General features: G+C 26.9%; 13 protein-coding genes across 13 annotated transcripts, besides 27 other annotated features; 7 read left to right on the top strand and 6 right to left on the bottom strand.

Moving 5' to 3' along the window:
• Window positions 1-2: 2 nt before the first annotated feature.
• Window positions 3-423: a repeat region.
• A 40-nt stretch (window positions 424-463) lies between these two features.
• Window positions 464-556: a microsatellite.
• A 23-nt stretch (window positions 557-579) lies between these two features.
• Window positions 580-761: a microsatellite.
• A 176-nt stretch (window positions 762-937) lies between these two features.
• Window positions 938-1,011: a sequence feature (AT_rich).
• EDI_201710 (uncharacterized protein) lies at window positions 1,005-2,657 on the bottom strand (the record flags this gene model as incomplete). The annotated part of the gene is made up of 1 exon (XM_001741472.1): window positions 1,005-2,657. One exon carries the CDS (start codon window positions 2,655-2,657, stop codon window positions 1,005-1,007), a length of 1,653 nt encoding a protein of 550 aa, XP_001741524.1.
• Window positions 1,608-1,650: a sequence feature (AT_rich).
• Window positions 2,658-2,730: 73 nt separating the features above from the next.
• Window positions 2,731-2,788: a sequence feature (AT_rich).
• A 3-nt stretch (window positions 2,789-2,791) lies between these two features.
• EDI_201700 (uncharacterized protein) lies at window positions 2,792-3,469 on the bottom strand (the record flags this gene model as incomplete). Its single annotated transcript, XM_001741471.1, has 1 exon — window positions 2,792-3,469. One exon carries the CDS (start codon window positions 3,467-3,469, stop codon window positions 2,792-2,794), a length of 678 nt encoding a protein of 225 aa, XP_001741523.1.
• Window positions 3,288-3,360: a microsatellite.
• Window positions 3,470-3,783: 314 nt separating the features above from the next.
• EDI_201690 (acetylornithine deacetylase, putative) lies at window positions 3,784-4,752 on the bottom strand (the record flags this gene model as incomplete). The annotated part of the gene is made up of 2 exons (XM_001741470.1): window positions 3,784-3,993; window positions 4,042-4,752. The coding sequence occupies 2 exons, from the start codon at window positions 4,750-4,752 to the stop codon at window positions 3,784-3,786; spliced, it is 921 nt and encodes a 306-aa protein (XP_001741522.1).
• Window positions 4,753-5,106: 354 nt separating this feature from the next.
• Window positions 5,107-6,939, top strand: EDI_201680 (uncharacterized protein; the record flags this gene model as incomplete). Its single annotated transcript, XM_001741469.1, has 1 exon — window positions 5,107-6,939. One exon carries the CDS (start codon window positions 5,107-5,109, stop codon window positions 6,937-6,939), a length of 1,833 nt encoding a protein of 610 aa, XP_001741521.1.
• Window positions 6,939-6,989: a sequence feature (AT_rich).
• A 157-nt stretch (window positions 6,990-7,146) lies between these two features.
• Window positions 7,147-7,266: a sequence feature (AT_rich).
• Window positions 7,267-7,346: 80 nt separating this feature from the next.
• Window positions 7,347-7,389: a sequence feature (AT_rich).
• A 248-nt stretch (window positions 7,390-7,637) lies between these two features.
• On the bottom strand, window positions 7,638-8,630 carry EDI_201670 (uncharacterized protein; the record flags this gene model as incomplete). The annotated part of the gene is made up of 1 exon (XM_001741468.1): window positions 7,638-8,630. One exon carries the CDS (start codon window positions 8,628-8,630, stop codon window positions 7,638-7,640), a length of 993 nt encoding a protein of 330 aa, XP_001741520.1.
• Window positions 8,629-8,673: a sequence feature (AT_rich).
• A 60-nt stretch (window positions 8,674-8,733) lies between these two features.
• Window positions 8,734-9,163: a repeat region.
• Window positions 9,149-9,303: a repeat region.
• Window positions 9,304-9,534: 231 nt separating this feature from the next.
• Window positions 9,535-9,681: a sequence feature (AT_rich).
• A 107-nt stretch (window positions 9,682-9,788) lies between these two features.
• Window positions 9,789-9,862: a sequence feature (AT_rich).
• A 45-nt stretch (window positions 9,863-9,907) lies between these two features.
• EDI_201660 (uncharacterized protein) lies at window positions 9,908-11,512 on the top strand (the record flags this gene model as incomplete). Its single annotated transcript, XM_001741467.1, has 3 exons — window positions 9,908-10,130; window positions 10,181-10,503; window positions 10,562-11,512. 3 exons carry the CDS (start codon window positions 9,908-9,910, stop codon window positions 11,510-11,512), a joined length of 1,497 nt encoding a protein of 498 aa, XP_001741519.1.
• Window positions 10,048-10,069: a sequence feature (AT_rich).
• A 76-nt stretch (window positions 11,513-11,588) lies between the features above and the next one.
• EDI_201650 (uncharacterized protein) lies at window positions 11,589-12,836 on the top strand (the record flags this gene model as incomplete). Its single annotated transcript, XM_001741466.1, has 1 exon — window positions 11,589-12,836. The coding sequence occupies one exon, from the start codon at window positions 11,589-11,591 to the stop codon at window positions 12,834-12,836; it is 1,248 nt and encodes a 415-aa protein (XP_001741518.1).
• Window positions 12,811-12,897: a sequence feature (AT_rich).
• A 14-nt stretch (window positions 12,898-12,911) lies between these two features.
• On the top strand, window positions 12,912-13,835 carry EDI_201640 (ATP binding cassete (ABC) transporter, putative; the record flags this gene model as incomplete). Its single annotated transcript, XM_001741465.1, has 1 exon — window positions 12,912-13,835. The coding sequence occupies one exon, from the start codon at window positions 12,912-12,914 to the stop codon at window positions 13,833-13,835; it is 924 nt and encodes a 307-aa protein (XP_001741517.1).
• Window positions 13,828-13,890: a sequence feature (AT_rich).
• A 51-nt stretch (window positions 13,891-13,941) lies between these two features.
• On the bottom strand, window positions 13,942-14,550 carry EDI_201630 (60S ribosomal protein L16-B, putative; the record flags this gene model as incomplete). Its single annotated transcript, XM_001741464.1, has 1 exon — window positions 13,942-14,550. One exon carries the CDS (start codon window positions 14,548-14,550, stop codon window positions 13,942-13,944), a length of 609 nt encoding a protein of 202 aa, XP_001741516.1.
• A 39-nt stretch (window positions 14,551-14,589) lies between these two features.
• Window positions 14,590-14,667: a sequence feature (AT_rich).
• A 309-nt stretch (window positions 14,668-14,976) lies between these two features.
• Window positions 14,977-15,933, top strand: EDI_201620 (purine nucleoside phosphorylase, putative; the record flags this gene model as incomplete). Its single annotated transcript, XM_001741463.1, has 1 exon — window positions 14,977-15,933. One exon carries the CDS (start codon window positions 14,977-14,979, stop codon window positions 15,931-15,933), a length of 957 nt encoding a protein of 318 aa, XP_001741515.1.
• A 22-nt stretch (window positions 15,934-15,955) lies between these two features.
• Window positions 15,956-16,039: a sequence feature (AT_rich).
• A 15-nt stretch (window positions 16,040-16,054) lies between these two features.
• On the bottom strand, window positions 16,055-17,536 carry EDI_201610 (eukaryotic translation initiation factor 2A, putative; the record flags this gene model as incomplete). The annotated part of the gene is made up of 1 exon (XM_001741462.1): window positions 16,055-17,536. The coding sequence occupies one exon, from the start codon at window positions 17,534-17,536 to the stop codon at window positions 16,055-16,057; it is 1,482 nt and encodes a 493-aa protein (XP_001741514.1).
• Window positions 17,537-17,662: 126 nt separating this feature from the next.
• EDI_201600 (uncharacterized protein) lies at window positions 17,663-18,142 on the top strand (the record flags this gene model as incomplete). Its single annotated transcript, XM_001741461.1, has 1 exon — window positions 17,663-18,142. The coding sequence occupies one exon, from the start codon at window positions 17,663-17,665 to the stop codon at window positions 18,140-18,142; it is 480 nt and encodes a 159-aa protein (XP_001741513.1).
• A 1,048-nt stretch (window positions 18,143-19,190) lies between these two features.
• Window positions 19,191-19,211: a sequence feature (AT_rich).
• A 136-nt stretch (window positions 19,212-19,347) lies between these two features.
• Window positions 19,348-19,431: a sequence feature (AT_rich).
• Window positions 19,432-19,961: 530 nt separating this feature from the next.
• Window positions 19,962-20,030: a sequence feature (AT_rich).
• A 96-nt stretch (window positions 20,031-20,126) lies between these two features.
• Window positions 20,127-20,218: a sequence feature (AT_rich).
• Window positions 20,219-20,288: 70 nt separating this feature from the next.
• Window positions 20,289-20,310: a sequence feature (AT_rich).
• Window positions 20,311-21,124: 814 nt separating this feature from the next.
• Window positions 21,125-21,177: a microsatellite.
• A 49-nt stretch (window positions 21,178-21,226) lies between these two features.
• Window positions 21,227-22,348, top strand: EDI_201590 (uncharacterized protein; the record flags this gene model as incomplete). Its single annotated transcript, XM_001741460.1, has 1 exon — window positions 21,227-22,348. One exon carries the CDS (start codon window positions 21,227-21,229, stop codon window positions 22,346-22,348), a length of 1,122 nt encoding a protein of 373 aa, XP_001741512.1.
• Window positions 22,224-22,273: a microsatellite.
• Window positions 22,349-22,425: the final 77 nt, after the last annotated feature.

The raw sequence follows: 22,425 nt of genomic DNA, 5'->3' as shown, positions 1-22,425 counted from the left end.
CTTTATTACATTACTTCTATTATTTTCTTCATTTGATTCTTTATTATTTCTATTAATTTATTTGTTTCTTGGCTTTTTTTTATTATTAGTTTTCTTCTTCTTTCTATTTCATCAATCTTACCAATTATTCCTTCTCCTCTTTTAATAAATTCTGAATATGTTTCATCTGGTTGTATTTCAAACACTTCATTTTTAATACTTGTTAAATAATATTGATATTGTTTATTAATATCATCAATTCTTGGTTGAATATTTTGAATTATTTCTACTATTTCTTTAATTAATTGGTCACTCATACTTCTTCTATTTTAATTTAAGAATATAAGATCAAAATAAGAAGATTAAATACTTAAATACAAATTTATAACATCACTTTATTTATTATTTTAATAAATGTTATTTTATTTTTATTTATTTAAATAAACATCATTTCATTTTATTGTTTTAAATAACATTTCTTTATTTTTATTATTATATTTATTTTATTTCTTATTATCTGTTTCTTTTATTTTGTTTTTAATTGATTCTTAATTTTCTTTCTTTTCATTTTATTTTAGATTGAAGATACTTTTCTTCTATATTTCATCTTTACTTATTTTCTTATTTCTTCATTTCATTTCATTCTTTGTTATTATTCTATTTCTGATTTGTTTTATCTTTATTTTCATGACATTTACTCATTTCTTATCATTTCTTATCTCTTTCTTTTTATTCACTTTTCATTGTATTTCTTTTACCATTTTATTACTATTTCATTCATTCTCCTTACCTCTTGAATGTTTATTTTTTATTCCTTTTCTTTACATTCAACAAATAACATATTCAACAATAACTACAATATGATTTAATAGATGCTTTGTATTGAAAAAGAATTTCTGAAGGAAATGAAGGTTAAATGAATAGATTTAATTTGAAATAGAAAGAAGAAAGAGATCAGTTAAAATTCATTTAATTAAAAGACAAATAATTAAAACATAGAAAATAATGATAAAAATTAGTTTAAATTAAAATCCATCTTCATTGAAAACTATCCATGGGAATGTCCATTTTTCTGGTAAACCATTATAAATAGCAGTATCAAATGGTTTTTTACCAAATTCATAAGGGGGTTGATTTTCATATTGAGGAGATGAAATAGCATCTATTTTCAAAGAGATTGCACGTTCATAATTTATTGTTTTTGAATCAAGTCCTCCAAAGTTAGATGGACAATGAAGAATAGTTGGATTAGTTGGACTTGGAATACATTCATTAGGTCTTAAATCATATCTAGAAAGAATAAATTGTCCAGGATCATTAACTAATGGATCATTAGGATAACCATTATATCTCATAAACTTTTTAAAATCATCATATGTATTAATATTTGGTGCATCTCTTTGAATTAATTTCATTCTATCTGATTTCCAATAATCAAAATACCAATCATTATCTGCTTTACATTTTTCTCCTACTCCAGCATATTTATAAACATCATTAAAGAATGGTGCATTAACTGATGGAATATATCCATTTTTAATAAGTTCTTCAGTTCTATCACCAGCTCCATAATAACCTGGCATTTGTTCAATAGCATAAAGAGTACCAGGTTGTGGTCTTTTACCTGGTTTAAATTTATTATAATCTATTATAATATATTGATTATTATATGTTCCTGAATTTTCTCTAATAAAATTTTTAGCCCATTGTACACCACTTCCTCTCTTATTTGATAAAAGATTAGCTATTTGAACACGAATCCATGTTAAAATACTTTCTGGTGTACATTTTTCAAATTGATCTTGATTCCAACAATGCATTGTTGTTTCAATAATAGCAAGTCCATTATCTATTAACCAAAAATCATCTAATGAATGTGTTATTCCTGGATAACTACTAAATAAAATTCTTTTATTTCCAATAGCTTTATCAAAATATTTTATATGATATTCTTTTAAAATACGATTCATTGTTGTTGGTGATGACCATGTATCTTGTGCAACAAATAAATCTTGATAATTTGGTGTAAGTCTAATTAATCCTGTACAATGATGATGAATATCATACCATGCATCATTAAATCTAGTATGATTTCCATGTTTAAATCCTTTCATTTCTGGCCATAAATTATGTGCTGCTATATTTTGAAGGTCTGAAAGATCCCCATCTGAATTTAATATAAAAATATCTGTTTCTGTTATATCTAATTTTGGTTCTTTAATAATTGCTCCTTCTCTAATTCCAAATGTTTGTGCTAAAACTATTCCAAGTGCTCTTCCCCATGGATCACTTAATGATAAATCTTTTGCTTGTTTTTTTGAATATGCAATGTTTCTATTAATATATTCCATAGTAACTGAATCCCATTCTTCAATTATATTTGATGCTCTTTGATTATTCATATGATCCCGAATTCTATGTGATGTTAAATATCCTTCAACTAATCCTGCACATTTTGCTAATTGAAGATCCATTTCAAGTGATGTAGATTGAACACTATTAAGATGTAAAAATCCCCATCCATGTATAAATAATGTATCATTAAATGTTCCAGTAACAAGATATTCTTTATTTTCTTGTACTATTTCTACTTTATATTCTCCTTTTTCAATATAACATCCTGATTTAGAAAATGTATCAGCAAATGCTAATGAAATTAATAAAACAATGAGAACCATTTCACTAATTATTAAGTTCTTTAAAGATCTTAAATTAAATTCCAATGAATTGGAAAAAGTTCTTTTTCATTTCTTTATTTCTTTAAATTTATTATGTTTTTAAAATTTTAATTTTGAACTAATAAAAAATTCAATTAGAAATCATCAAATAAACTTTTTGCTTTTGTTGCTAATTTCACTGCTCCATTAGCTATAGAATCTGCCATCCTTGATAATTCATCATTTCCCCATTCATCATCTGTATCTATTTTTGAATATGATTTCTTTTCTTCTTTCCCAAAGAATTCTTCTGATCCAATAGCACTTGCATTTGAATATTGTGATAGTTTTTGTTTTTCATATGCTGTTGGTTCATCATTTTCAAAGAGTTGATCTGAACTAATTGATTTAGCATTTTTATATTTATTCCAATCAACATTCGATGATGTTGATGTATAACTATTTTGTACTTTCTTTGGTTGTTTCTTTACACTAACATTTGATCCTCCTGTTGCACTAGCATAGATCTTTGGTTTAATCGATCCAGATCCTTCAAAATCTTCAAAACACCATCCTGCTTTGTTTGTCACTTTCTCTTCAACTTTTGGGCTTTCTTCTTCTTTTACTTTTTCCTCTATTTCGTTGATTGACTCTTCTTTTTTTACTTCTTCTTCTTTCACTTCTTTTGGTTGTTCTACAACTTCCTCTTTAACTTCTTCTTCTTGAATATTATCAAAATCGTCAAATGCATCAAATGCATCTTCTTCATCAACACGTGTTGCTCCAAATGTATTTTCTGTTTTTGTTACTGAGTAGACTGATCTGTTTGTCATTGAAATATGTCAAACTCAGTACTATTTTTCTTTTTTTTATTCTGTTTTTTTATCATTTAATTTATTATTTCAAAACTATATTAACTGTATTCAATTATCTTCCTTTAATGCCGTTACAAGTGCTTCTATTGCTGTGTTGAGATGTTCAAGAACAACAAATTCATCCGGTCTCCGAATTGTATGAATAAGTCCCGGACCAAAAATAATGAAATCAGAAGAAGGGAACTCTTTTTTAAAGACAGCAGCATCAGACCCATAAGGTAATGAAACTTCTTTAAACTGATTAATAGATTTCATGTATTTACTTAGTTTGTTTAATAGGACGTTTGTTGGTCTACATTTAATTGAAGGTAATTTCTGACGAATTCATATTCGTATTGGGCATATGATATTTCATTCATTTGGTCAATAGTTTGCTTAATAATTTCTTCTAAGTCCTTGCCAAATACGTTTGGTCCAAATTGATAATAAACAGTTTCAACACAAAGATCAGGAACTATATTGACTTTTTCTCCACCTTCAATCTATAACGATTAATTTTTTTGTTATCATACTAATTTACATTAACAAACAGTTCCTATGTTTAATGTAACATACCCATTGAGGTCTGGTGCTGTAATTGATTCTTTTAATACACAATTTAAATCTGTCATTCCTTCTATTGCATTAACACCAGTATGTGCTTCAATGATATTAGCAGACTTTCCATGACAAGTATATTTTACCCAATAATGACCGTTTTGTCCAGAGCCAATATAAAGATTTGTTGGCTCAAGTACAACAAATGTTTCAACTGATTCAAAAAAGTATTTGTGAGAAACCATAAAATCTTGACATCCACGAACTCCAATTTCTTCTTCTGTAGAAAAGAATATAGCTATGTCATCAATGTTGTTGCTATCTTCAATTAATCTCTTTAGTGTTGCAATAATGACAGCATTTCCTCCTTTCATGTCTGATGTTCCTCGACCATAGATGTATGTTTTATCATCAACTACTTCTGTTGTGCATTTGAGTGGTTCCTTTGTCCATCCAGACCCAATATCGACTGTGTCAAGGTGTCCACAGAGGACAACCTTAAATCCAAGTTTCTTATAAGCAATGATATTATGTTTGTGTGGGTTCTTTGAGTAAGGAACAACTTCAACAATTAAACCAAGGTCATTTTTTAATAAAGAAGTCATGTACTGTGTAATTTCTTCATGGCTGTCTTTCGAAGACTGACTATCAATAGCAACCATTTGTTCTAATATAGTCTTGACATAATCCAGAGTGGTGGACATTGTTTTTCTCTAATAAATGTAATTTCTAGTTTGTTTTTCAAAAATAAGAGTGATATAATGAACAATTAACTGTTTTACGTTTTGTCATATGTTTTTGTAGTTAGTTGTTGAGGTGGTCAAAGAACTAACACCAATAAAGAGACTAACTAAGAAAATAAAAAGAAATAAAGAATAAGAAAAATAAATAAGAAACTGATGACGTGCAGAAAAAACAATGGAAGAAGAAATAAGAAGGACATAAAACAGATGTAATAAATGAAAGAAAGTTTTAGATGGAGGGATTTTGATTAATAAAAATATTTTGAAGTATTTAACATATATTTAAACTCAGATCAACCAATAATTAAACACAGAATGTACCAATTAGCTCTAACTATTAAAGATTATAAAGAAGATATTCATCTTCTTGAGGAAGTAAAAAAATCTAAACCAACAAATACAAGTTGGGAAATATTATGTAATGAAATTGTTGAAGAGTTATTAAAGAAGAAAATTAATGATAAAGAGAAATCTAGTTCATGGGAGATTTATAGAAGTATCATGAACCAAATAGACCCAGTTGAATGTCAAGAATTATGTAAAAATAACAAATTAATGGACCTTATTTCCCAAATGCTTCAATTAAAAAACAAAGATATTGTTGATTCTAAAGAAATAATTACATTAAAAGAACAAGGACATTCATTCTTGTTTTCAGATAAATTAGCATTATGGAAAGGAGATATTACAAAACTTAGTGTTGATAGTATTGTGAATGCAGCTAATAATCAATTACTTGGTTGTTTTGTTCCACATCATTTATGTATTGACAATGCAATTCATACATTTGCTGGTCCACAACTAAGAAGAGATTGTTTTATCATCATGGAAAAACAACAATTTGAAGAACCAACTGGATATGCAAAAATTACTAGAGCATATAATTTACCAAGTAAATATATAATTCATACAGTTGGACCAATAGTTAAATCAAAATTGAAAGAATCTCATTGTAATTTACTTCGATCATCTTATATTAATTGTTTAAATATAGCTGATGATCTTCATTTAGAATCTATTGCATTTAGTTGTATTTCAACAGGAATATTTGGATTTCCACAAAATATAGCTTCAATGATTGCAATTGAAACAATAATAAATTGGTTGTATGAGAATCCATTTACAAGTATTAAAAAAGTAATTTTTGATGTATTTTCAGATAATGATTTACAAATATATAAAAAGAGTTTAACAGAATTTGATAAATCATATAATGAAAAGGATATTATGATACCACCAAAAATAAATACTTCTATTATGGTTACACCTACTGAAATTCAACAAAATGAACTTAACCGTGTTATTCAATTTTTTAAAGATGCTACTCATATTATTATTGGAGCAGGTGCAGGATTATCAGTTGATGCAGGATTAAGTTTTATGGATACTAAGTTATTTAGTGAGATGGGATATCCACTATTTGAATATGGTATTAATTCATTATATCAAACAATGGGATTTGAAGACTTTAAAACAGAGAATCAAAAATGGGGATTTTATGCAGTAATGGCAGATTACATGAGATATAAAGAAGTAAGTGAACATGAATTTGATACATATAAAAAATTACTTGATTTACTAAAGAAATATAATAAGAATTATTTTGTTAAAACAACAAATGTTGATGGTCTTTTTGAAAGATCAGGATATGATATGAACAAGTTTTTCAATCCACAAGGTGATTTTAAGTATATTCAATGTTCAACACCATGCACACAAGATGTCTATCTCTTTAAACCATATATGGATAAAATATTTGAAAACATGAATCCATTAACATTTGAAGTCCCAGATTCTTGTATTCCAAAATGTCCTAAGTGTGGAAAAGAAATGACACAAAATTTAAGATCAGATGAATTATTTGTTGAAAAACCACATATGGTAATGGCACCAGTATTCACTAAATATGTTGAGGATGGAATTAAAAATGGAAAAGTTTTGTTTATAGAATTTGGGGTTGGAGGGAATACACCAATTCATATTCGTATTCCTTTTGAGAATTGGACAATACAAGGTAAAAATACCATGCTTGTTAGAATTAATCTTGATAAGTCATTTCTTCAGAGTAAAGTTACTCACACTAAATATTCTGCATTCCATACAACTGGAAAACAATTTGTAGAATGGTTATGGAAAGCAATGAAATGATTAATTGATAAATTAAATACACTATTTAACATTTATTTTTTTTTTTAAATGATAAAAGATAATGATTATTGAAATATGAATGAGATATTTTTTCTTCATTTAATTTTGGTTTCAATGTTTTGATACCTTTGATACATTTCATCAACTCTTCATTTGGTTATATCAAAAGCAATCATTTATGAAAAAGTTATTAACTATTTGAATTAGTTAATATTTAATTAATATTGTATAAAGAATAATGATATTGAATAATAATACAAAAGAAGTGATAATTTAGATATTAATTTCAAAAATTAAATATTATTTAATTGTTTATAGTATATTATTGTGAGATTGATTGTTTATTAGTTTATGAATATGCTTTTATATAATTATTATTCTATGTTATAGTCCATTTATCATTAATGAAATAAAATATTAAAAGAACATTTGTTTTATTATTAAATTAAACGTAATAAGATGGTAACACTTTGTTATTTAATTTTATTTGTTTTGAAAATACACTCTTCAAAATATCACTATACTTTGGATTGTTTAAGTTGAAAATCTCATAAGAAGAGCTAGAATATGTCATTTCTTTAATTATCTAAATATTTTGAAATAACTTACTAAAAATGTGCTTTTTTATATATAAAATTGAAGATGAAAAAAGATGAATGTGTTTGGTTTATTTATTTTCATAAATCAATTAGAAATAGTCATAAACTTACTGCTAATAATCTCATTTGACCAGACAAATGAAGGTCTTGATTCATATAATTTTTTTGTTCATTAGAAAGATATGCTTTGAGTTGTACTGATGCAGAACAACTTAATGGATATGTTGAATAATAACAATATAACACATACAATCCTGCTGAATCTGTTGAATAACTTGAAATATACCCTTCTGTACTCTTTAAAAATAAAACAATTTCATTCAATGTTTCCATTACTTGTTGTTGTGTCATTGATGATGCAAATACAAATACTGCTGTAAATAATAAATCAACTGAATCATATTGTAAATCAACACGATGTTTTTCTCTTACATTTGGAACTGGTGTTATAATTTGGTCTTTAGAATATGGAATCCCATCTTCTGGTATTTCTCCTTTAACTCTAGCACATAACTCAAATCCATTAGAAAGGATTGGTGGTATTCCTGGTAATTGATCAACAACTATTACTAATCTACCATGATGATGATCTCTACTACTTGTACAATGGCTTCTACATTGGTCAAGAATATAAACAAATCCTTCATCAGTTTGATAAGGTCCAATAGTTCCAGTATTTGAAACACCAATTTCAACTATTTCTTTATTAGATGAACACCAACATGTAGTAATATTTGTAAACATATCATTCTCTTTTCTTATCTTTGCTTTAGTAACAGCAGAAAGAACTTCTTCTCCACTAAATTGAATACCAAAACTTGTATTAATTGTCAACTTTATAATAAACGGTCTAAATCGATAAATTTTTGGATTTACTTCTAATTTTGCAATTGGTGGTGTAAAATTAATTGGATGAACTTTTGACTTCTTTATTTCTTCTTGCAACATTTCAATTTCATGTTGTAATTTTAAATTTTCATTATTTAATTCTTCAATCTCTTTTTGAGAATATGTATGTTGTTCGTATCCACTTTGTACTACTGAAACATTAGGTTGTTGTGGTTGAATTGGATATCTTGGAATTGGTAACATTAAATAAATTATTAGTTTTTTAATTTAAAAATTCTTTATTTTTCTGTTTGAAAGAAAAGGAAAAAGTAAGCAATAACTTTAATTAAAGAATCATTCATAAATTATAAAAAATAGTTAATTAAAGGTTAATAAATTTATTTTCTATTGTTCCTTACTCAGTGAAGACTAATCCCATCCCTTTGCTTAAAGAATGTTTGGTCATCAACTGTTAACGTACCCTTTAGCTTTTAGTTGTTGGGATATGAGAAACTCTTTTCCTCATTTATTTATTGTGGAATAAAGTATTTCAGATATCTCTGACATAAATATTCAACGCATAAGAAGTCCTTGTTTGATTTTTAATGAGTATTAAAACTCCTCTTTTTTACTTTCTTGTTTTAAGAGGGATATGTCCTTATTACTATATTATTTTATTATAATTAATTTTTATTTTAGCCCAGCCACAACAACCAGACCCTTTTTCATTGATAATCCCATATTATCAAATATACTTGTATTCTAACCAATAAGTAATACCACTATCATTATAAATAATAATCATGATACTCTTACAATATTGAGTAAGATGCTTTTCTGACCAATGCAATATCAAAACCAGACGATAAATTAAGATTCAAAAGATGGATATATTTTAGGGTTATGTATGATGTCTCTGACTTGTAACCTTCAAATCCTGAATCGTTTAAATTATTTAATTGAAAAGAAAAAAACACAAGTATGTTTATGAAAATGGAGATTGAGTATATTCATTTTATAAAATCATTAATACTTTTTAAAACAAAATAATTCAATTATTCATAGTGTTACTCCTTATTCCTAAAATTTGTTTATAATATCAACAAATAATAAGTAAACTTAAACTTAAACAATTGAGTCTATTTAGAAAACAATAATCAAATGAATGAATAATTTTTTAACAAAAGAAACATATTTATTAAAATAATATATGTTAAAGATTTTTAAAAATAAATAAGATAAAGAATTAAAATTGACTTTAAGTTTATAAATAAAGATATATTTAATTCTATACTAAAATAGAATAAATATTTTACTATCTCTTATACTTATAAAATATGGAAATTATTGAACTCTTATTTTTTTATAGAAAAGGTATGTTATAGTACATTTAAAAAATAAATAAAGAAGAAGAAGCACTTGAAATATTAATTTTAAGTAGTTGTTAAAATATAAAAAAGAATTAATTTTTAACAAATATAAAAATATAATTTTAACGATAACTCAAACTCAAAATTTAGATATAAAAAACGACTAAAAGTATGTCAACAAATGCTTGGAAAGGGTTTAAAAAAGCTACTAGTGAAATAAAAGAAAGTATCTTAATGAATGATGAAAAGAGAAAGAATATTCAACAAATTGATGGATATTGGCAAAAACAACAAAAATTCTTTCAATCAACAAATAAAATTTTAAATAAATTTGTTGAATTAATTGATGGAGAAGTGAAGTATTTAAAAGAACATTGGGAATGTAGTAGAATGAGTTTGGTCATTATTATTGACTGATTAAACAATAAATTTCTTATTAAATAGATCAACAAGAAACAAATATTATTGGAGAGTCTTTAACTTTAATGCTGAATATTTTTCTTACTACAAGCAAAAATCTTAAGTGTATTGAAGAGATTACTTTTAAACCAATATTTAAACAAATAAATGATGTTAAAAATCATCTTACTGATGAAAATGAAGAAATAATCATTCAAAAATATTACCAACTTGAAAAAATGATATCATGGAATACTCCATTAACTTATAATAATTATATTCATCAATTTGTAATGATGTTTGATGCAGGAAGTGTTTATTTTAATGAGAATGAAGCAATGAACTTATTAATTTCAAATGCACAAGAAGTTTGTTGTTAATATATAAGAAAATGATATAGATGTATAACATTAATTCAACTGATAGTTAAAACAACAATATGTAATTCAAAATAGTCAACCATCTGCATTGTATTGTAATAAAACAATTGAATCAATTCTTGTGACTGAACAAAGAACACCAAATCAATTACCAATCGCAGTAGAATCAATTTATAATTATCTTTATGATAAAGGATTTACTGTTCCTGGAATATTTAGAGAAATAACAACAGGTAATAAACAACAAATTGATGAATTGTATCTTAGAATGGCAATAACTTCATTTGAAGACCTTCAACCAGATTTAGTTGCTGCAGTTTTTAAAAAGTTTTTGAGAGATTTACCAATACATGTTATTAATAAACAACAAACAAACAATCTTATTAATAATTATACTTCAAACGGTATTCATGGAATTAAATCAATAATAACTTCATTACCACTTGAACATCTTACTTTGTTTAAGTATATTATGAAATTGTCTTATAAAATATCTGCTTATGAAGATATTAATTTAATGAATTCAAAGAACATTGCTGTTTGTTTAGCACCTTCAATTCTTACTTTTGATGATACTGATACTTTTCTTTTACCAAAAGGAATCACTGTACTTTCAGAAATTATTACCCACTTTAATGAAATATTTCCAAATGATGTTGACAATTTAGTTTATAGAAAGTCTCGAGTATTAAAAAGAACAACAAAAATTATGAGATCTACTGATACTGATGTTCTTGGAATGTTACAAAAGAAAACTAATAGAAATAGACTACCCCAAAAAACAAAACCACTTCCTCAACCAAACCAAACTCACCAATCTAAATCCTTACCTCAACCACCATCAACTTCTCTTAAACAAGAGACTCAAGGAATCAAGAGTATTGAACCAAAACAAAATAGTACAACAACTGACTCAAGTAAACAAAAAACCGTTATGACACAACAACCTGTCAACGCTCATAACAGAATATACAAGTACCAACAAAACTTTCATTAATCTCTTTTTTCCTTAATTTTTCTCTTTGTTTTTTTTTGAATGAAAAACTCAAAATACTTCAAAAAATAACAAATCAATGAATCTACCAACAAAAGTTCAACAATTTATAGAACTCACTGGCGCTCCTGAAGAATACGCTAAATTATATTTGGATAATTGTAATGGTGATTTGGAAACTAGCGTCAATGCTTATTTAGAAAATGAAGAAATAGCCCTTAAAGGAGATGAAAGTTACCTTGCTCCTGAAAAAATAAAGATAACACAACTAGCGACACCTACATCAACTGAGTCAAATACTTATATGTTTAGAAACTTTAAAGATGAGGCAGAAGGGAAAATAACGAATTATCAACAATTTGTACCATTAAGTGAGTCATCAGTCCTTGGTGATTTTGGAGCAGCTTGTGAACGAGCTGAAAAAGAAAATAAATGGATATTAGCATACGTCTTTAAAGAAAATGACTTAGAATGTTTAACATTCATTAGAGATGTTTGGAAAAGTTCATCTGTTAGATGGCAAATGGCTAGAAACTTCATACTATGGGTACCATTAACTGCAATTGCTAATAACTATTCAACATCAACAAGTGGACTCTCTTCAATAAAAACATGTGACGACTATGTAACACGATACAAAATAAAAATGCCTAGCATTGCACTACATAACCCAATTACTGGAGAATTACTTGAACTAATAACAGCAAGAAATGAAAAAGAATTAAGCCTAAAACTTAAAGATATAATAAGAGTATATGAGTATCCAAACAAAGAGGAAATAAAACGAAAAACTGATAATATTTGTGAGATTTCATCTAATTCTTCTTCAGAAGATAATAGCGATTTAATTTGTTTTGGTGCAAATAAAAAACCTTCTCAGTTAAAGGATGATACCATAACACCTAAAACAACAAATGTTATAGAGATTGAAGATTCTCTTCCTTCAGAACCAATTAAAACAAGTTTAAAAAAGTCACAAGATGTTATTGATTCATTTAGTCAAAATAATCCTCAGCCTAAAATACAGCAATCAACTCAAGAACCTAAATCATGTATTCACAAAGTTTCTGTATATAATAAACCTAAAGAAGGGAAACCAGGAAAGATTAAAATTACCCTAAATAAACAAACAAAAATCATAGAAATATATGAAAACTATACTGTTGGAGATGTCTTAGAATTAATTCATAATGAGTTTAGCGAAAAAAAAATAATTATTTGGGGAAACTTACCAAGAAGAAGAATTGATTTAATGGATGAGAATACTTTGTTAACAGAAGTTAAGTTATACCCATCTTCTGTATTAATTATTGAACAAATAAAATAATTATTGATATTTTCTGTTTTCAATTGTTTATTTAAACTTCAAATAAAAATTATATTTATTTCATTTCTATTTTCCATGCAAAAGCCATTCAAAGATGATAGCCATTTAGAAAAATCTAATATCCCATTATTTCCTTATGAATTAATCAAAGAAACAAGTCCTACTTTTCGACTTGAAAATAATCCTAATATAAGTTTTAATCAAAACAAAATATTTGGAGAAGTAGTAGTATGTGCAGAACATCTTGAAAAAGAATATCAAATAGAAGGAAGAAATGAACCAGTACTTGCTATTAGAGATATTTCATTTGGTAATAAATCGGAGATTTTAGGTATTAGAAAAGGAGAATTTGTTATGTTACGTGGTCCAAGTGGAGGAGGAAAAACTACATGCCTCAATATGATTGGTTTAATTGATAAACCTTCTCATGGAAAACTTACAATGTTTGGAACAGAAATTAATGAAAAAACAAGAGAATCTTTTATGGCAAATCTTCGTCTAGAAAAAATAGGATTTGTGTTTCAAACATATAACCTCCTTTCGACAATGTCTGCATATGAAAATGTTGAACTCCCTATGAAAATACTTGGGAAGTTGAATAAAAAACAAAGACATGCACGAACAATTAAACTTCTTGAATTAGTTGGTCTTCAAGATCGAATGAATCATCTTCCTTCTGAACTGTCAGGAGGAGAACAACAACGAGTTACTATTGCTCGTGCATTATCAAATGAACCAGAATTATTATTAATGGATGAACCAACAGGAGATCTAGATACCAAGAATACAATAGAAGTAATGAATTTAATTCTTGAATTAAATCAAAAAATAGGAACAACAATCATTATGGTCACTCATAATCCTGATATTGAATGTTATGCTGATAGAATCATCTATTTACAAGATGGACATATTATCAAACAAGTAATGAATTCTCAACAAACAAAACTAGACTATACAGCATTTATGAAATATATCTCATTAAGAGAAGAAAAATAAAGTTAATTTAAAATTTATCTTACACAAAATTATAATAGTTAAAAAAGTAATATAAGAAGAAAAATTAATGAAAAAAGACAAGAGAGAATTAATTTTTAATTTAGATTTAAGCATAACCAAATTTCTTGAGGATAGCTACTTTAGCCTTATACTTTTCATCTGCAAGAATCTTTTCTTTAGCTTCTGCAATAGCCTTTTGTTTTAATTGTTTAGCAGCATACCATTTACTAGCTTTTTCTTTTCTTTCTGTTTCATTTTTAGCAACAACATCAGCGTATTTCCATCCAACAGCAGTTCCAAGTTCTCCAAGAAGAGTTCTCTTTCTTGTTGGATTAAATGAATAAATTGCTGCTGCAACTGGAATTGATGATTTCTTCATTTTGTCATATGGTGCTGGGCATCCTTCAAAACATTTCAAATTCTTAAGAGCAAGTTTTCCTCTATAATTATTCTTTGGAAGCATTCCTCTAACAGCTTTACGAACCATATCAGCTGGTGAACGATGATGGAAAGCACCACGAGTTGGGTTAGTATTAACTCTCTTTCTTTGATAAAGTTCCCATTGAACTAATCTCATTTTAAGTGTTCCACATACTTGGAGATCTTCACATCTAATAAGAACAATTTTTTTTCCAAGAAGAAGATTCTTTGCAACAACTGAAGCTACACGACCAAGAACATGTCCATGGCAATCAATAACGATAACTTTAGACATATTGACTATCCAAGTAAATTATTAGTTTTACCCTAACTGTTTTTTTTTTGAAAAAATTAAAAACACAAATTAATTAATTATAACAAATTATGATTTTTTAAATAACATTTTTATTTTGATAACACTTCTTTAAAAAACAATGAGAAAATTAAATTTTTTTGTTTTTGTTATTCACAACTTAGAAAGACAAAAAATAACAACAGAATTGTTATTAAAATAGAATCAATTCTTCCAGAAGATTCCATCGAAAACAGAAAGAAAAGGAAATAGTGTGGAAGAAACTTTTACTATTCTGCACAGCTCTGAGACATTCTGTTTATTATAAAGCTTTGACAAAAACAATTAGTTAACACTTCTAAAAGTTCTACAATGTATTAGATAGTATTTAAAGATTGGTATTAGGATAACTATGAATTCTATAAAAGTATGTGTGCAAATATTAATGAAGCTACTCTTCCTGCTAAGAATGGAGTAATTTACCATTTACAAGTAACTGCAAAGGATGTTGCAAATAATATTATTATGGTTGGAGATCCAGAACGTGTTCCAAAAATTGCTGAACTTATATTTGATAAATCAAAAGATATTTTCCGTAAAGATCATCGAGGATTGTGTGTAATGACTGGTTATACTATTGGGGATGGCATGAGATTGTCTATAGTTACTCATGGTATGGGAACTGGTAGTGCAGAAATTGTTTTAAATGAAGTTCTTGCTTTAAAAGCAATTGATATTAATACTCGTACACCAATTGAAGTTAAAGAACCAGTTAATATTATTCGTATTGGAACTTCTGGTGCTTTACAATCCTCAACTAAATTAGGAACTACTATTATTACTAAGTATTCTATTGGTCTTGATAACACTGGTCTCTTTTATGATATCCCACCTCAATCTCCTCAAATTGTTAAATTAGAAAATATTGTTGATGACTTATTTAATAAAGGTGTTGCAGATACTTGCCGTTACAAAGGTGGTATTCATGCCTATGCTTCTCAACCAGATCCACGAATGGTTGATGCTCTTGTCCGTGCTTCAGAAAAGAATAAACTTCTTCATAAACTTGGTATTACAACAACTGTACCAGGATTCTTTAATTGTCAAGGTAGATTATTATTTGAAGAATTACCAGAGACTGTAGAGTCTATTGATAAATTACTTTGCTTTGATTTTGACGGAGTTCAACCTGAAAATTTAGAAATGGAAATTTCTATTCTTAGTTTAATCTCAAGTGGATTAAAATGGGTTAGATTTGGAGCAATGTGCATGGCAATTGCTAACAGAAGACTAAACACTTTTGCTTCTGACGTTGAAAGTAGTTTAGACCCAACAGTCTTAACTGCCGTTGATGCTCTTCGTGAAATGAGTAAAATTCCACTTTAAGAAAATAATACATCATCAAAACATATTAAAAAAACTATTTTTTAATTAGTAACTTTATTATTTTTTAAAGAAACATAAAATTACTTTCTAAATATTGAATAATTAAGCCTTTCTTATTTTATTACTTCTTTTGACTCTTAGTTGTTTTCTTTTTTGGTTTTCTTGAAACTTTCTTGGCATGTTGACCTGGCATAGGGTCATTATCATCTTCAACACATGATGGTTTTCCTCTAAGTGAGGGTGGTACATATGCAGCTGTTTCTTCTTCCTTTTTCTTTTGAATGATAGTGAAATGAACCTCATCTTTAATTGGTTCTTGAGGTTTTAAATTAAGGTGATACAACCTATCACCAAAATCAATTGAAGGTGACTCTTGTGCGTTGATAGGACAAACTTTAATAAAGTTGTCAAAATGTCTTCTTGGGAAACAACCACAGAAAACCAATGCCTTTGAGTCGTATGTCCAATACCACTCTGTAGTACAATGAGCAGAGAATTCAGCCACTAAATTCCACTTTGTAGTCTCATAGACGTCTACCTCTCCAGGACAGTTACCAAAACCAGCAACAGCAAGAAATTGGTTATTAGGTGAAAACTTAACTTCATTTCTACTTTGTTTAGGAAATTTTTTAATTGACTCTAATTTACCAAGTCGAGTAACCCTAAATATTTCTACAGTAGCAGGCATATACCCTGCAACTGAAGCTAATAAACTTCCATCATTATTGAATGACACATCATATACTGGACCATCTGGTTGTGGTAGACTCATGTTTTTAGATGAATCAGTTACATTAACTATATGAAGGAAACTTTCACCATAATAACTTTGACCTGTAGAATCAATATTGGTTTGTGCTTTACATAATACTATATTAGCACGAGGAGACCATATTAATTCGGAAGAACCTGCTTTAAAGAATGTTGAAGACGAAATAACACGAACAATGTCAGGAAAATGACCAACTCTAAATGTAGCGGGAACATTTTTTTTTGAATTCTCTGGAACAAACAAAGCAAATGTATCTGGTGTTTCTGGATTAGTAGACCATGCGAAATTTCTTACTACAGTATTGTTAAATTGTTTTTCTGCACGAACAAATGATGATTCAGAAACATTATAGAATGTTACAGTACTACCAAGATGAATTGCAACAGTTTCAGTGATATTGAATTGAATAATTGGCCAGACATGAATTTGTTTTTGCAATAATGAAAAAATTGGTTCATTTGTTTCTTTTTGAATATCAAATACACTTAATGTATTTGTTTGGTCTTGTTTAACTTTAACTGGTCCTGATCCATTTACTCCTTGAGTGTATTGCAATGGAATGAGTTGCCATACGGTAATATATCTCCCACTAGGTGAAACACTAAATCTATCAATATGAAGCATTTCAATTCTTTTAATAACTTCTTTTGTTGTTTGGTTAAGTACAACAATTCCTTTTTCATCAATGATTATAACTTTATTGGGAGCATAACCTGCAAGCTTTGCTTTTGCAAAGTCAATGTTAAATGTTGATGTCTTTGGAATGTCATCAAAAAAAGTAAGTCCCTCTTTGCAGAGAACATAACAAGGATATTGTGTTGCTGTGTTCATTCTTTCTTTTCAATTATTCTTTCTTTCACTTAAAAAAAAGGGTTTTTAAATAACAAAAAGAAAAAAAGAAAAATAAAATGTGTTTTTTTATAAAGAACAATTCTAAGTTCTTTCTTTTTCGATAAAATGTCTGATATCTCTCCGTTTGGACAGCGGTGTGCTCGGTGTCAAGATTTTCTCACTACACGGGATTATCTTCGAGATAACATATATTGCTCTAAATGTAAAATTGAAATAGAAGCGGAAGAATTTAACCAATTACCAGGAACGAAAAGAAGGTCGTCTCGAATTCGTGAGCACAGATTGAAAGCAGCAGAAATATTGATGAAAGAAGAGCCTATCAAAAAATATATAACCAGAAAGAAAGAAGAAAAAGAACCAAAGAACACTCAAACAGTAATCGAGTCGATTGAGGAACAAGCTTATTTTGTAAAACAACCAGAAGAAGATTTCATAAATGTTATTGAAACTGGAGTGTTTCCTCAAGAAGAAGATCAAAACAACAAAAAGTATATTCTTATAAACAAAAGAAATACTGAACTATATGAAATAATACCTAAACATGAAAAGAAACAATCTAAGAGACGGACACTTCAATGCCAGTAGTGTATTCATTTTAATTATTTATTACTGTAATAATTATTGAGAAGAGATAAAAGGTATTATTGCTACCGTTTAATCCTTCTTTAAATTATCCCAAATTTTTGTTATAATTGTGTTTTATTTTATATACCAAAAGATATTTTTATGGTTAAAAGAGGAGAACACTTAAAGAGCCAACTGTTTTCCCATATTTTCTAAAATTTATGAACTTACTTTTGTAATTGTTTAATTTTAGGATTATTTTAACATGTTTGAGTGTTAATTGAGTATATAGTTTTTACATGATTATCAACTTTATTTTATCGCATTTTTTGATTCATTATTTCGTATTACATTTTTGTAATATTCTTGAAAGAAATTGTAGACAAAGCACTGATTTAATTTAAGTGTATACAAAAATTGGCAATAATTCATTTTACTTAGTTTAAAAGATTTAATTTTATTAAAGAAATAGATTTAATGTTATTATGAAAACTTCAGTAAAAATAACAACACTCTTTTTAACACATTTTATCTTTTATTGTATAAATCAACACAGAGTTATTTTTTAACTTTATAATTGTTACATACATATAATTTGAAGAACGACACTAGTTACAATATATTAATGTCAGTTAATTTATCTACAACAATTATTGATTTATATCTAATTTACAGGGGGGGGGGTTATTGGTTGTATTTTTATATAGAGAATGGTTTGTCTTGTCAATTGATAAAATCTCTTGTATATTATCATACTTAGTAGTGTTTGATTAACACTTATAAATATTTACGTTTCAATAAAACATAATACATATTATAAGTGAATTATTTATTATCTAAAAAATAATTGATACATTATTAGTTATTTGTAACTTTTATAAATAGTAAATACTTGGCATTATGAAGAAGTATTTTTAAATAACTTTACAATAATCATTAAACTCTCTTTTCATGAGTAATTATGAGGATATGGTCTATTAGATAAATACGATAATATGATAACATTATATTCTCATTATATTTTATTATTGTCTGTTAGTTTTAGAATTTTATCCTTCTATTTTTTTGGAATTTTTATATTTTTATTTTTGAAGTTTGTCAGGTTTATATTTTTTTTTTCAAAAACAAAAACCCTGCTTCTTATTTAATTTTTGCTTAACGTTAATGGCATATCGATTATTGGTTTCATTTAACCTTTTCATGTTGTATTAATAATACTATCACAGATTTTATTATACAATTATTTTATTACTTTCATGAATTTATTATACATTTAACTATATGAGTTTTAATTGATAAATATTTTTATTCTACAATCATATAATAAATCCAAGGACGTATGGCTAACTCTTTCATGATTTATTTTCCTTTTTTTAGTCATGGTCTAACATTACATTCTTGAAATATTATTGTGGTTATATTCTTTTGATGAAAAGCTTTAATTAAATTTACTAACAATAACATTAGACCTTTGTTTGTATTACTCTTTTTAATAAACTCAACACTTTACCTATACTGTAAATGTGATGTTTTATTCTATCTTATGTTACACAAAGATTACAAACAATAAGTCTTGTATAACCTCATACTTCTATAGCCGTTGATTTGAAAACTCTCAATAATTATTACTACCTAAGATGCACTTCTATGTCAGACCTTATAGAGATGTATAAATAAAGTTATAGCACTGTTCTTCTTTATTCATATGTAATACAAAACATAAAAAAGAGTTTAAGTCATTAACAAATACATTAATATATGAACTAGATAAATGGTTTATTCTTTCCTATTTCACAATCTGAACACTCTGATTTTTTTATTGTTATTTTTAGGGTATTTGAATAATTTTTTAACTATACTATATATATCAAATATAATATTTTCAAAGTTATATTATTAACTTTATTTTCTTAACAAAAAGAAGTTTATATAAATTGGTTATCAAAAAAACATAAAATGAATTTCAATAGAGTTAATAATCTGCTAGCTAATTTTATATCTTACCAAAAATTTATAATAAATAAATTTTTATGAGTGTTAATTCTAAAAAATGAAAGATTTATTAATTCTAATTTAAAAATACAGAAATATTTTAAAGTAACCTTGTATTGTTAAATAGTACCTTTATCTTTTTTTTGAAAATAGTAATCTACTAAACAAAGCAAACTTAATTTAATTTAATTAATATACTTTGGGAAATCCTATCTTTTTGTTGAAGCATTTCTTAAAAAATAATCAGTTATAGAACTTGTGTAAAAAAGATTAGAGTATTTTAGTCTACATGTTTGACATTAATTTTTAATCGAGACTAAGTCAATTTTAAATAGACTTTTCTTTTAAACACAACAATGCTCTGATATGTTATATAAGAAAATAATTTAAGTATTAATTCAAAAACTTTAAAATAGGAAAAAGAAGTATAAATTAAAGAAACTTTAAATTAAAATACTCTTACATGGGATATGGACAGATGATAATACACATGGAGAAGAATATAAAATTGAATAAGTTAGGGTAGAAAATGTTTTGATTGATTGTTGAGAATTTGGTATTGATTTTAATAAAGATAAGACATTACAAAGAACAGATGCATTTGGCTGAGACTTTTTAATATAGTCATCGAAAAGGGCTAACGTTCTACAAATTAAGCATGATGGATTCTGTTTCCTTCTAAGTATTTCTGATGCTTTATTAAGAATAATTCTATCCTCCGTATTGGTTAACACGTTATAAGTGATTCCTGCAAGAATAGAACAACACAACATTTCTTCGTTAACATCTTCAGCAGGTTTATTGAGAGTAGAGACAATATAAAAGCTGTTTCTAAACAGTGCAAATGTTTTAATTTCTTTGTCATTGTTTGTGCTCATTTGTCAGATAGGTCCTAATGAATTTCTAAGATAAGAAAACCAAACTTAAATAGCAATAAGAAGAAGTTAGTTTAACATAAGTTTTATTTTGAAGTTTGTCTAAAACACAAACCTCAAAAAATTTTCTTACATTTAAAAACACAAATAAAAAAGGAATAACAAAAAAGAGAGAAGTAAAAGTGAAAACCCTTGACAGGATAATTATCTTGTTAAACTGGCTCTTGTTATATTCAGAATGGACCCAAAACAAATATTCAAAAACGTATGTGAAGGAAATGATTTTATCAGTTTTAATGGAGTTATTTCGGTTATAAAAGATGAGGATAGGTATTGTGATGAAGTTCCTGGATTAGTTGGATTGTCTTCATCATCAGATAAATTTAATCAACAAACATTTGTAGAGACACTCAAGTTAATCAGGAGATTTAATAAAGAAGTAAGTTCAGTAACAGGGGATAAACAACGTACAGAAATTAGAAATGTTTTTATGTTTAAAGCAATTAGTGGAGGGGGAGATGGACCTATTGATGGACAGATAGTTGTAGAGAGGTGCAAAGGAGCAGCAGAAAAAGCTAAAAGTCTCAAAGAAATAATAAAAAGAATAGGACAAAAGGCAGAAAAAGAAGAAAAGATTGATTTAATTAAATTTCAAGAACTTGCAAATGAAGAAGAAGAAAAAATAGCAAGAAGTTGTATTGGTACAGGAGATCAAGAAGAAATAAAAGGAATAGATAAAATTATTCAACACTTTGATTTAATCAAAGAAGAAGGTAGAAATAAATTAGGGTATCAAGAGTGTGTTGAATGTCTTGAAGCAGGAGGAATTAAAGAAGTGGATAGTATTTTTTTTATTGAAATTACAGATATTGAGAATCAAGGAGAAATTGAACGAGAAGAGTTCATTAGAAGTAGTAAATTAATAGAAGAGTATTATAAGAATATGGGAGAAGAAACAAAAAATAAAGAGATAATAGATGAAAAATACAAACAGATATTTGGAAGACTTGTTTTTAATTTAGTTAATAAGAAACAAGAAGAAAAAGTTTCTAAAGATATTATTTGTCAAGCAATGGATAAAATAGTAGGGAAAAAGATTAATGGAAGACCAGTTCAAAGTATAGAAATGAAAGGAGAAGAAAAGGAGTTAAGTGTTGAAGAATTTATTGGGTATTTAAAAGATGAAGAAGAAAAGATTCCAATGAGTAGTGAAAGAGAGAGTGAGGAGATTTTAAAAGAACAAGAAGAAAGAAAAGAAGAGAAAAAAGAAGAAAAAGAAGAAAAATATGAACCTAGTAGATGTACAGTATGTTATTTAAGATGTATCTTTGGATGTATTGAGAATTACTGTGGGTATTAATAATAAATAAATTGAAAAGAAATAATTTGGGGTTTAAAGAAAAATTTTGAGAGAGAAAAAGGGGTGGAGAATAGGTT

Source organism: Entamoeba dispar, genomic scaffold, assembly GCF_000209125.1.
Source record: "Entamoeba dispar SAW760 scf_1105229463765 genomic scaffold, whole genome shotgun sequence".
NCBI lineage: Eukaryota > Evosea > Mastigamoebida > Endamoebidae > Entamoeba > Entamoeba dispar.
This window is presented reverse-complemented; position numbering and strand designations above follow the sequence as displayed.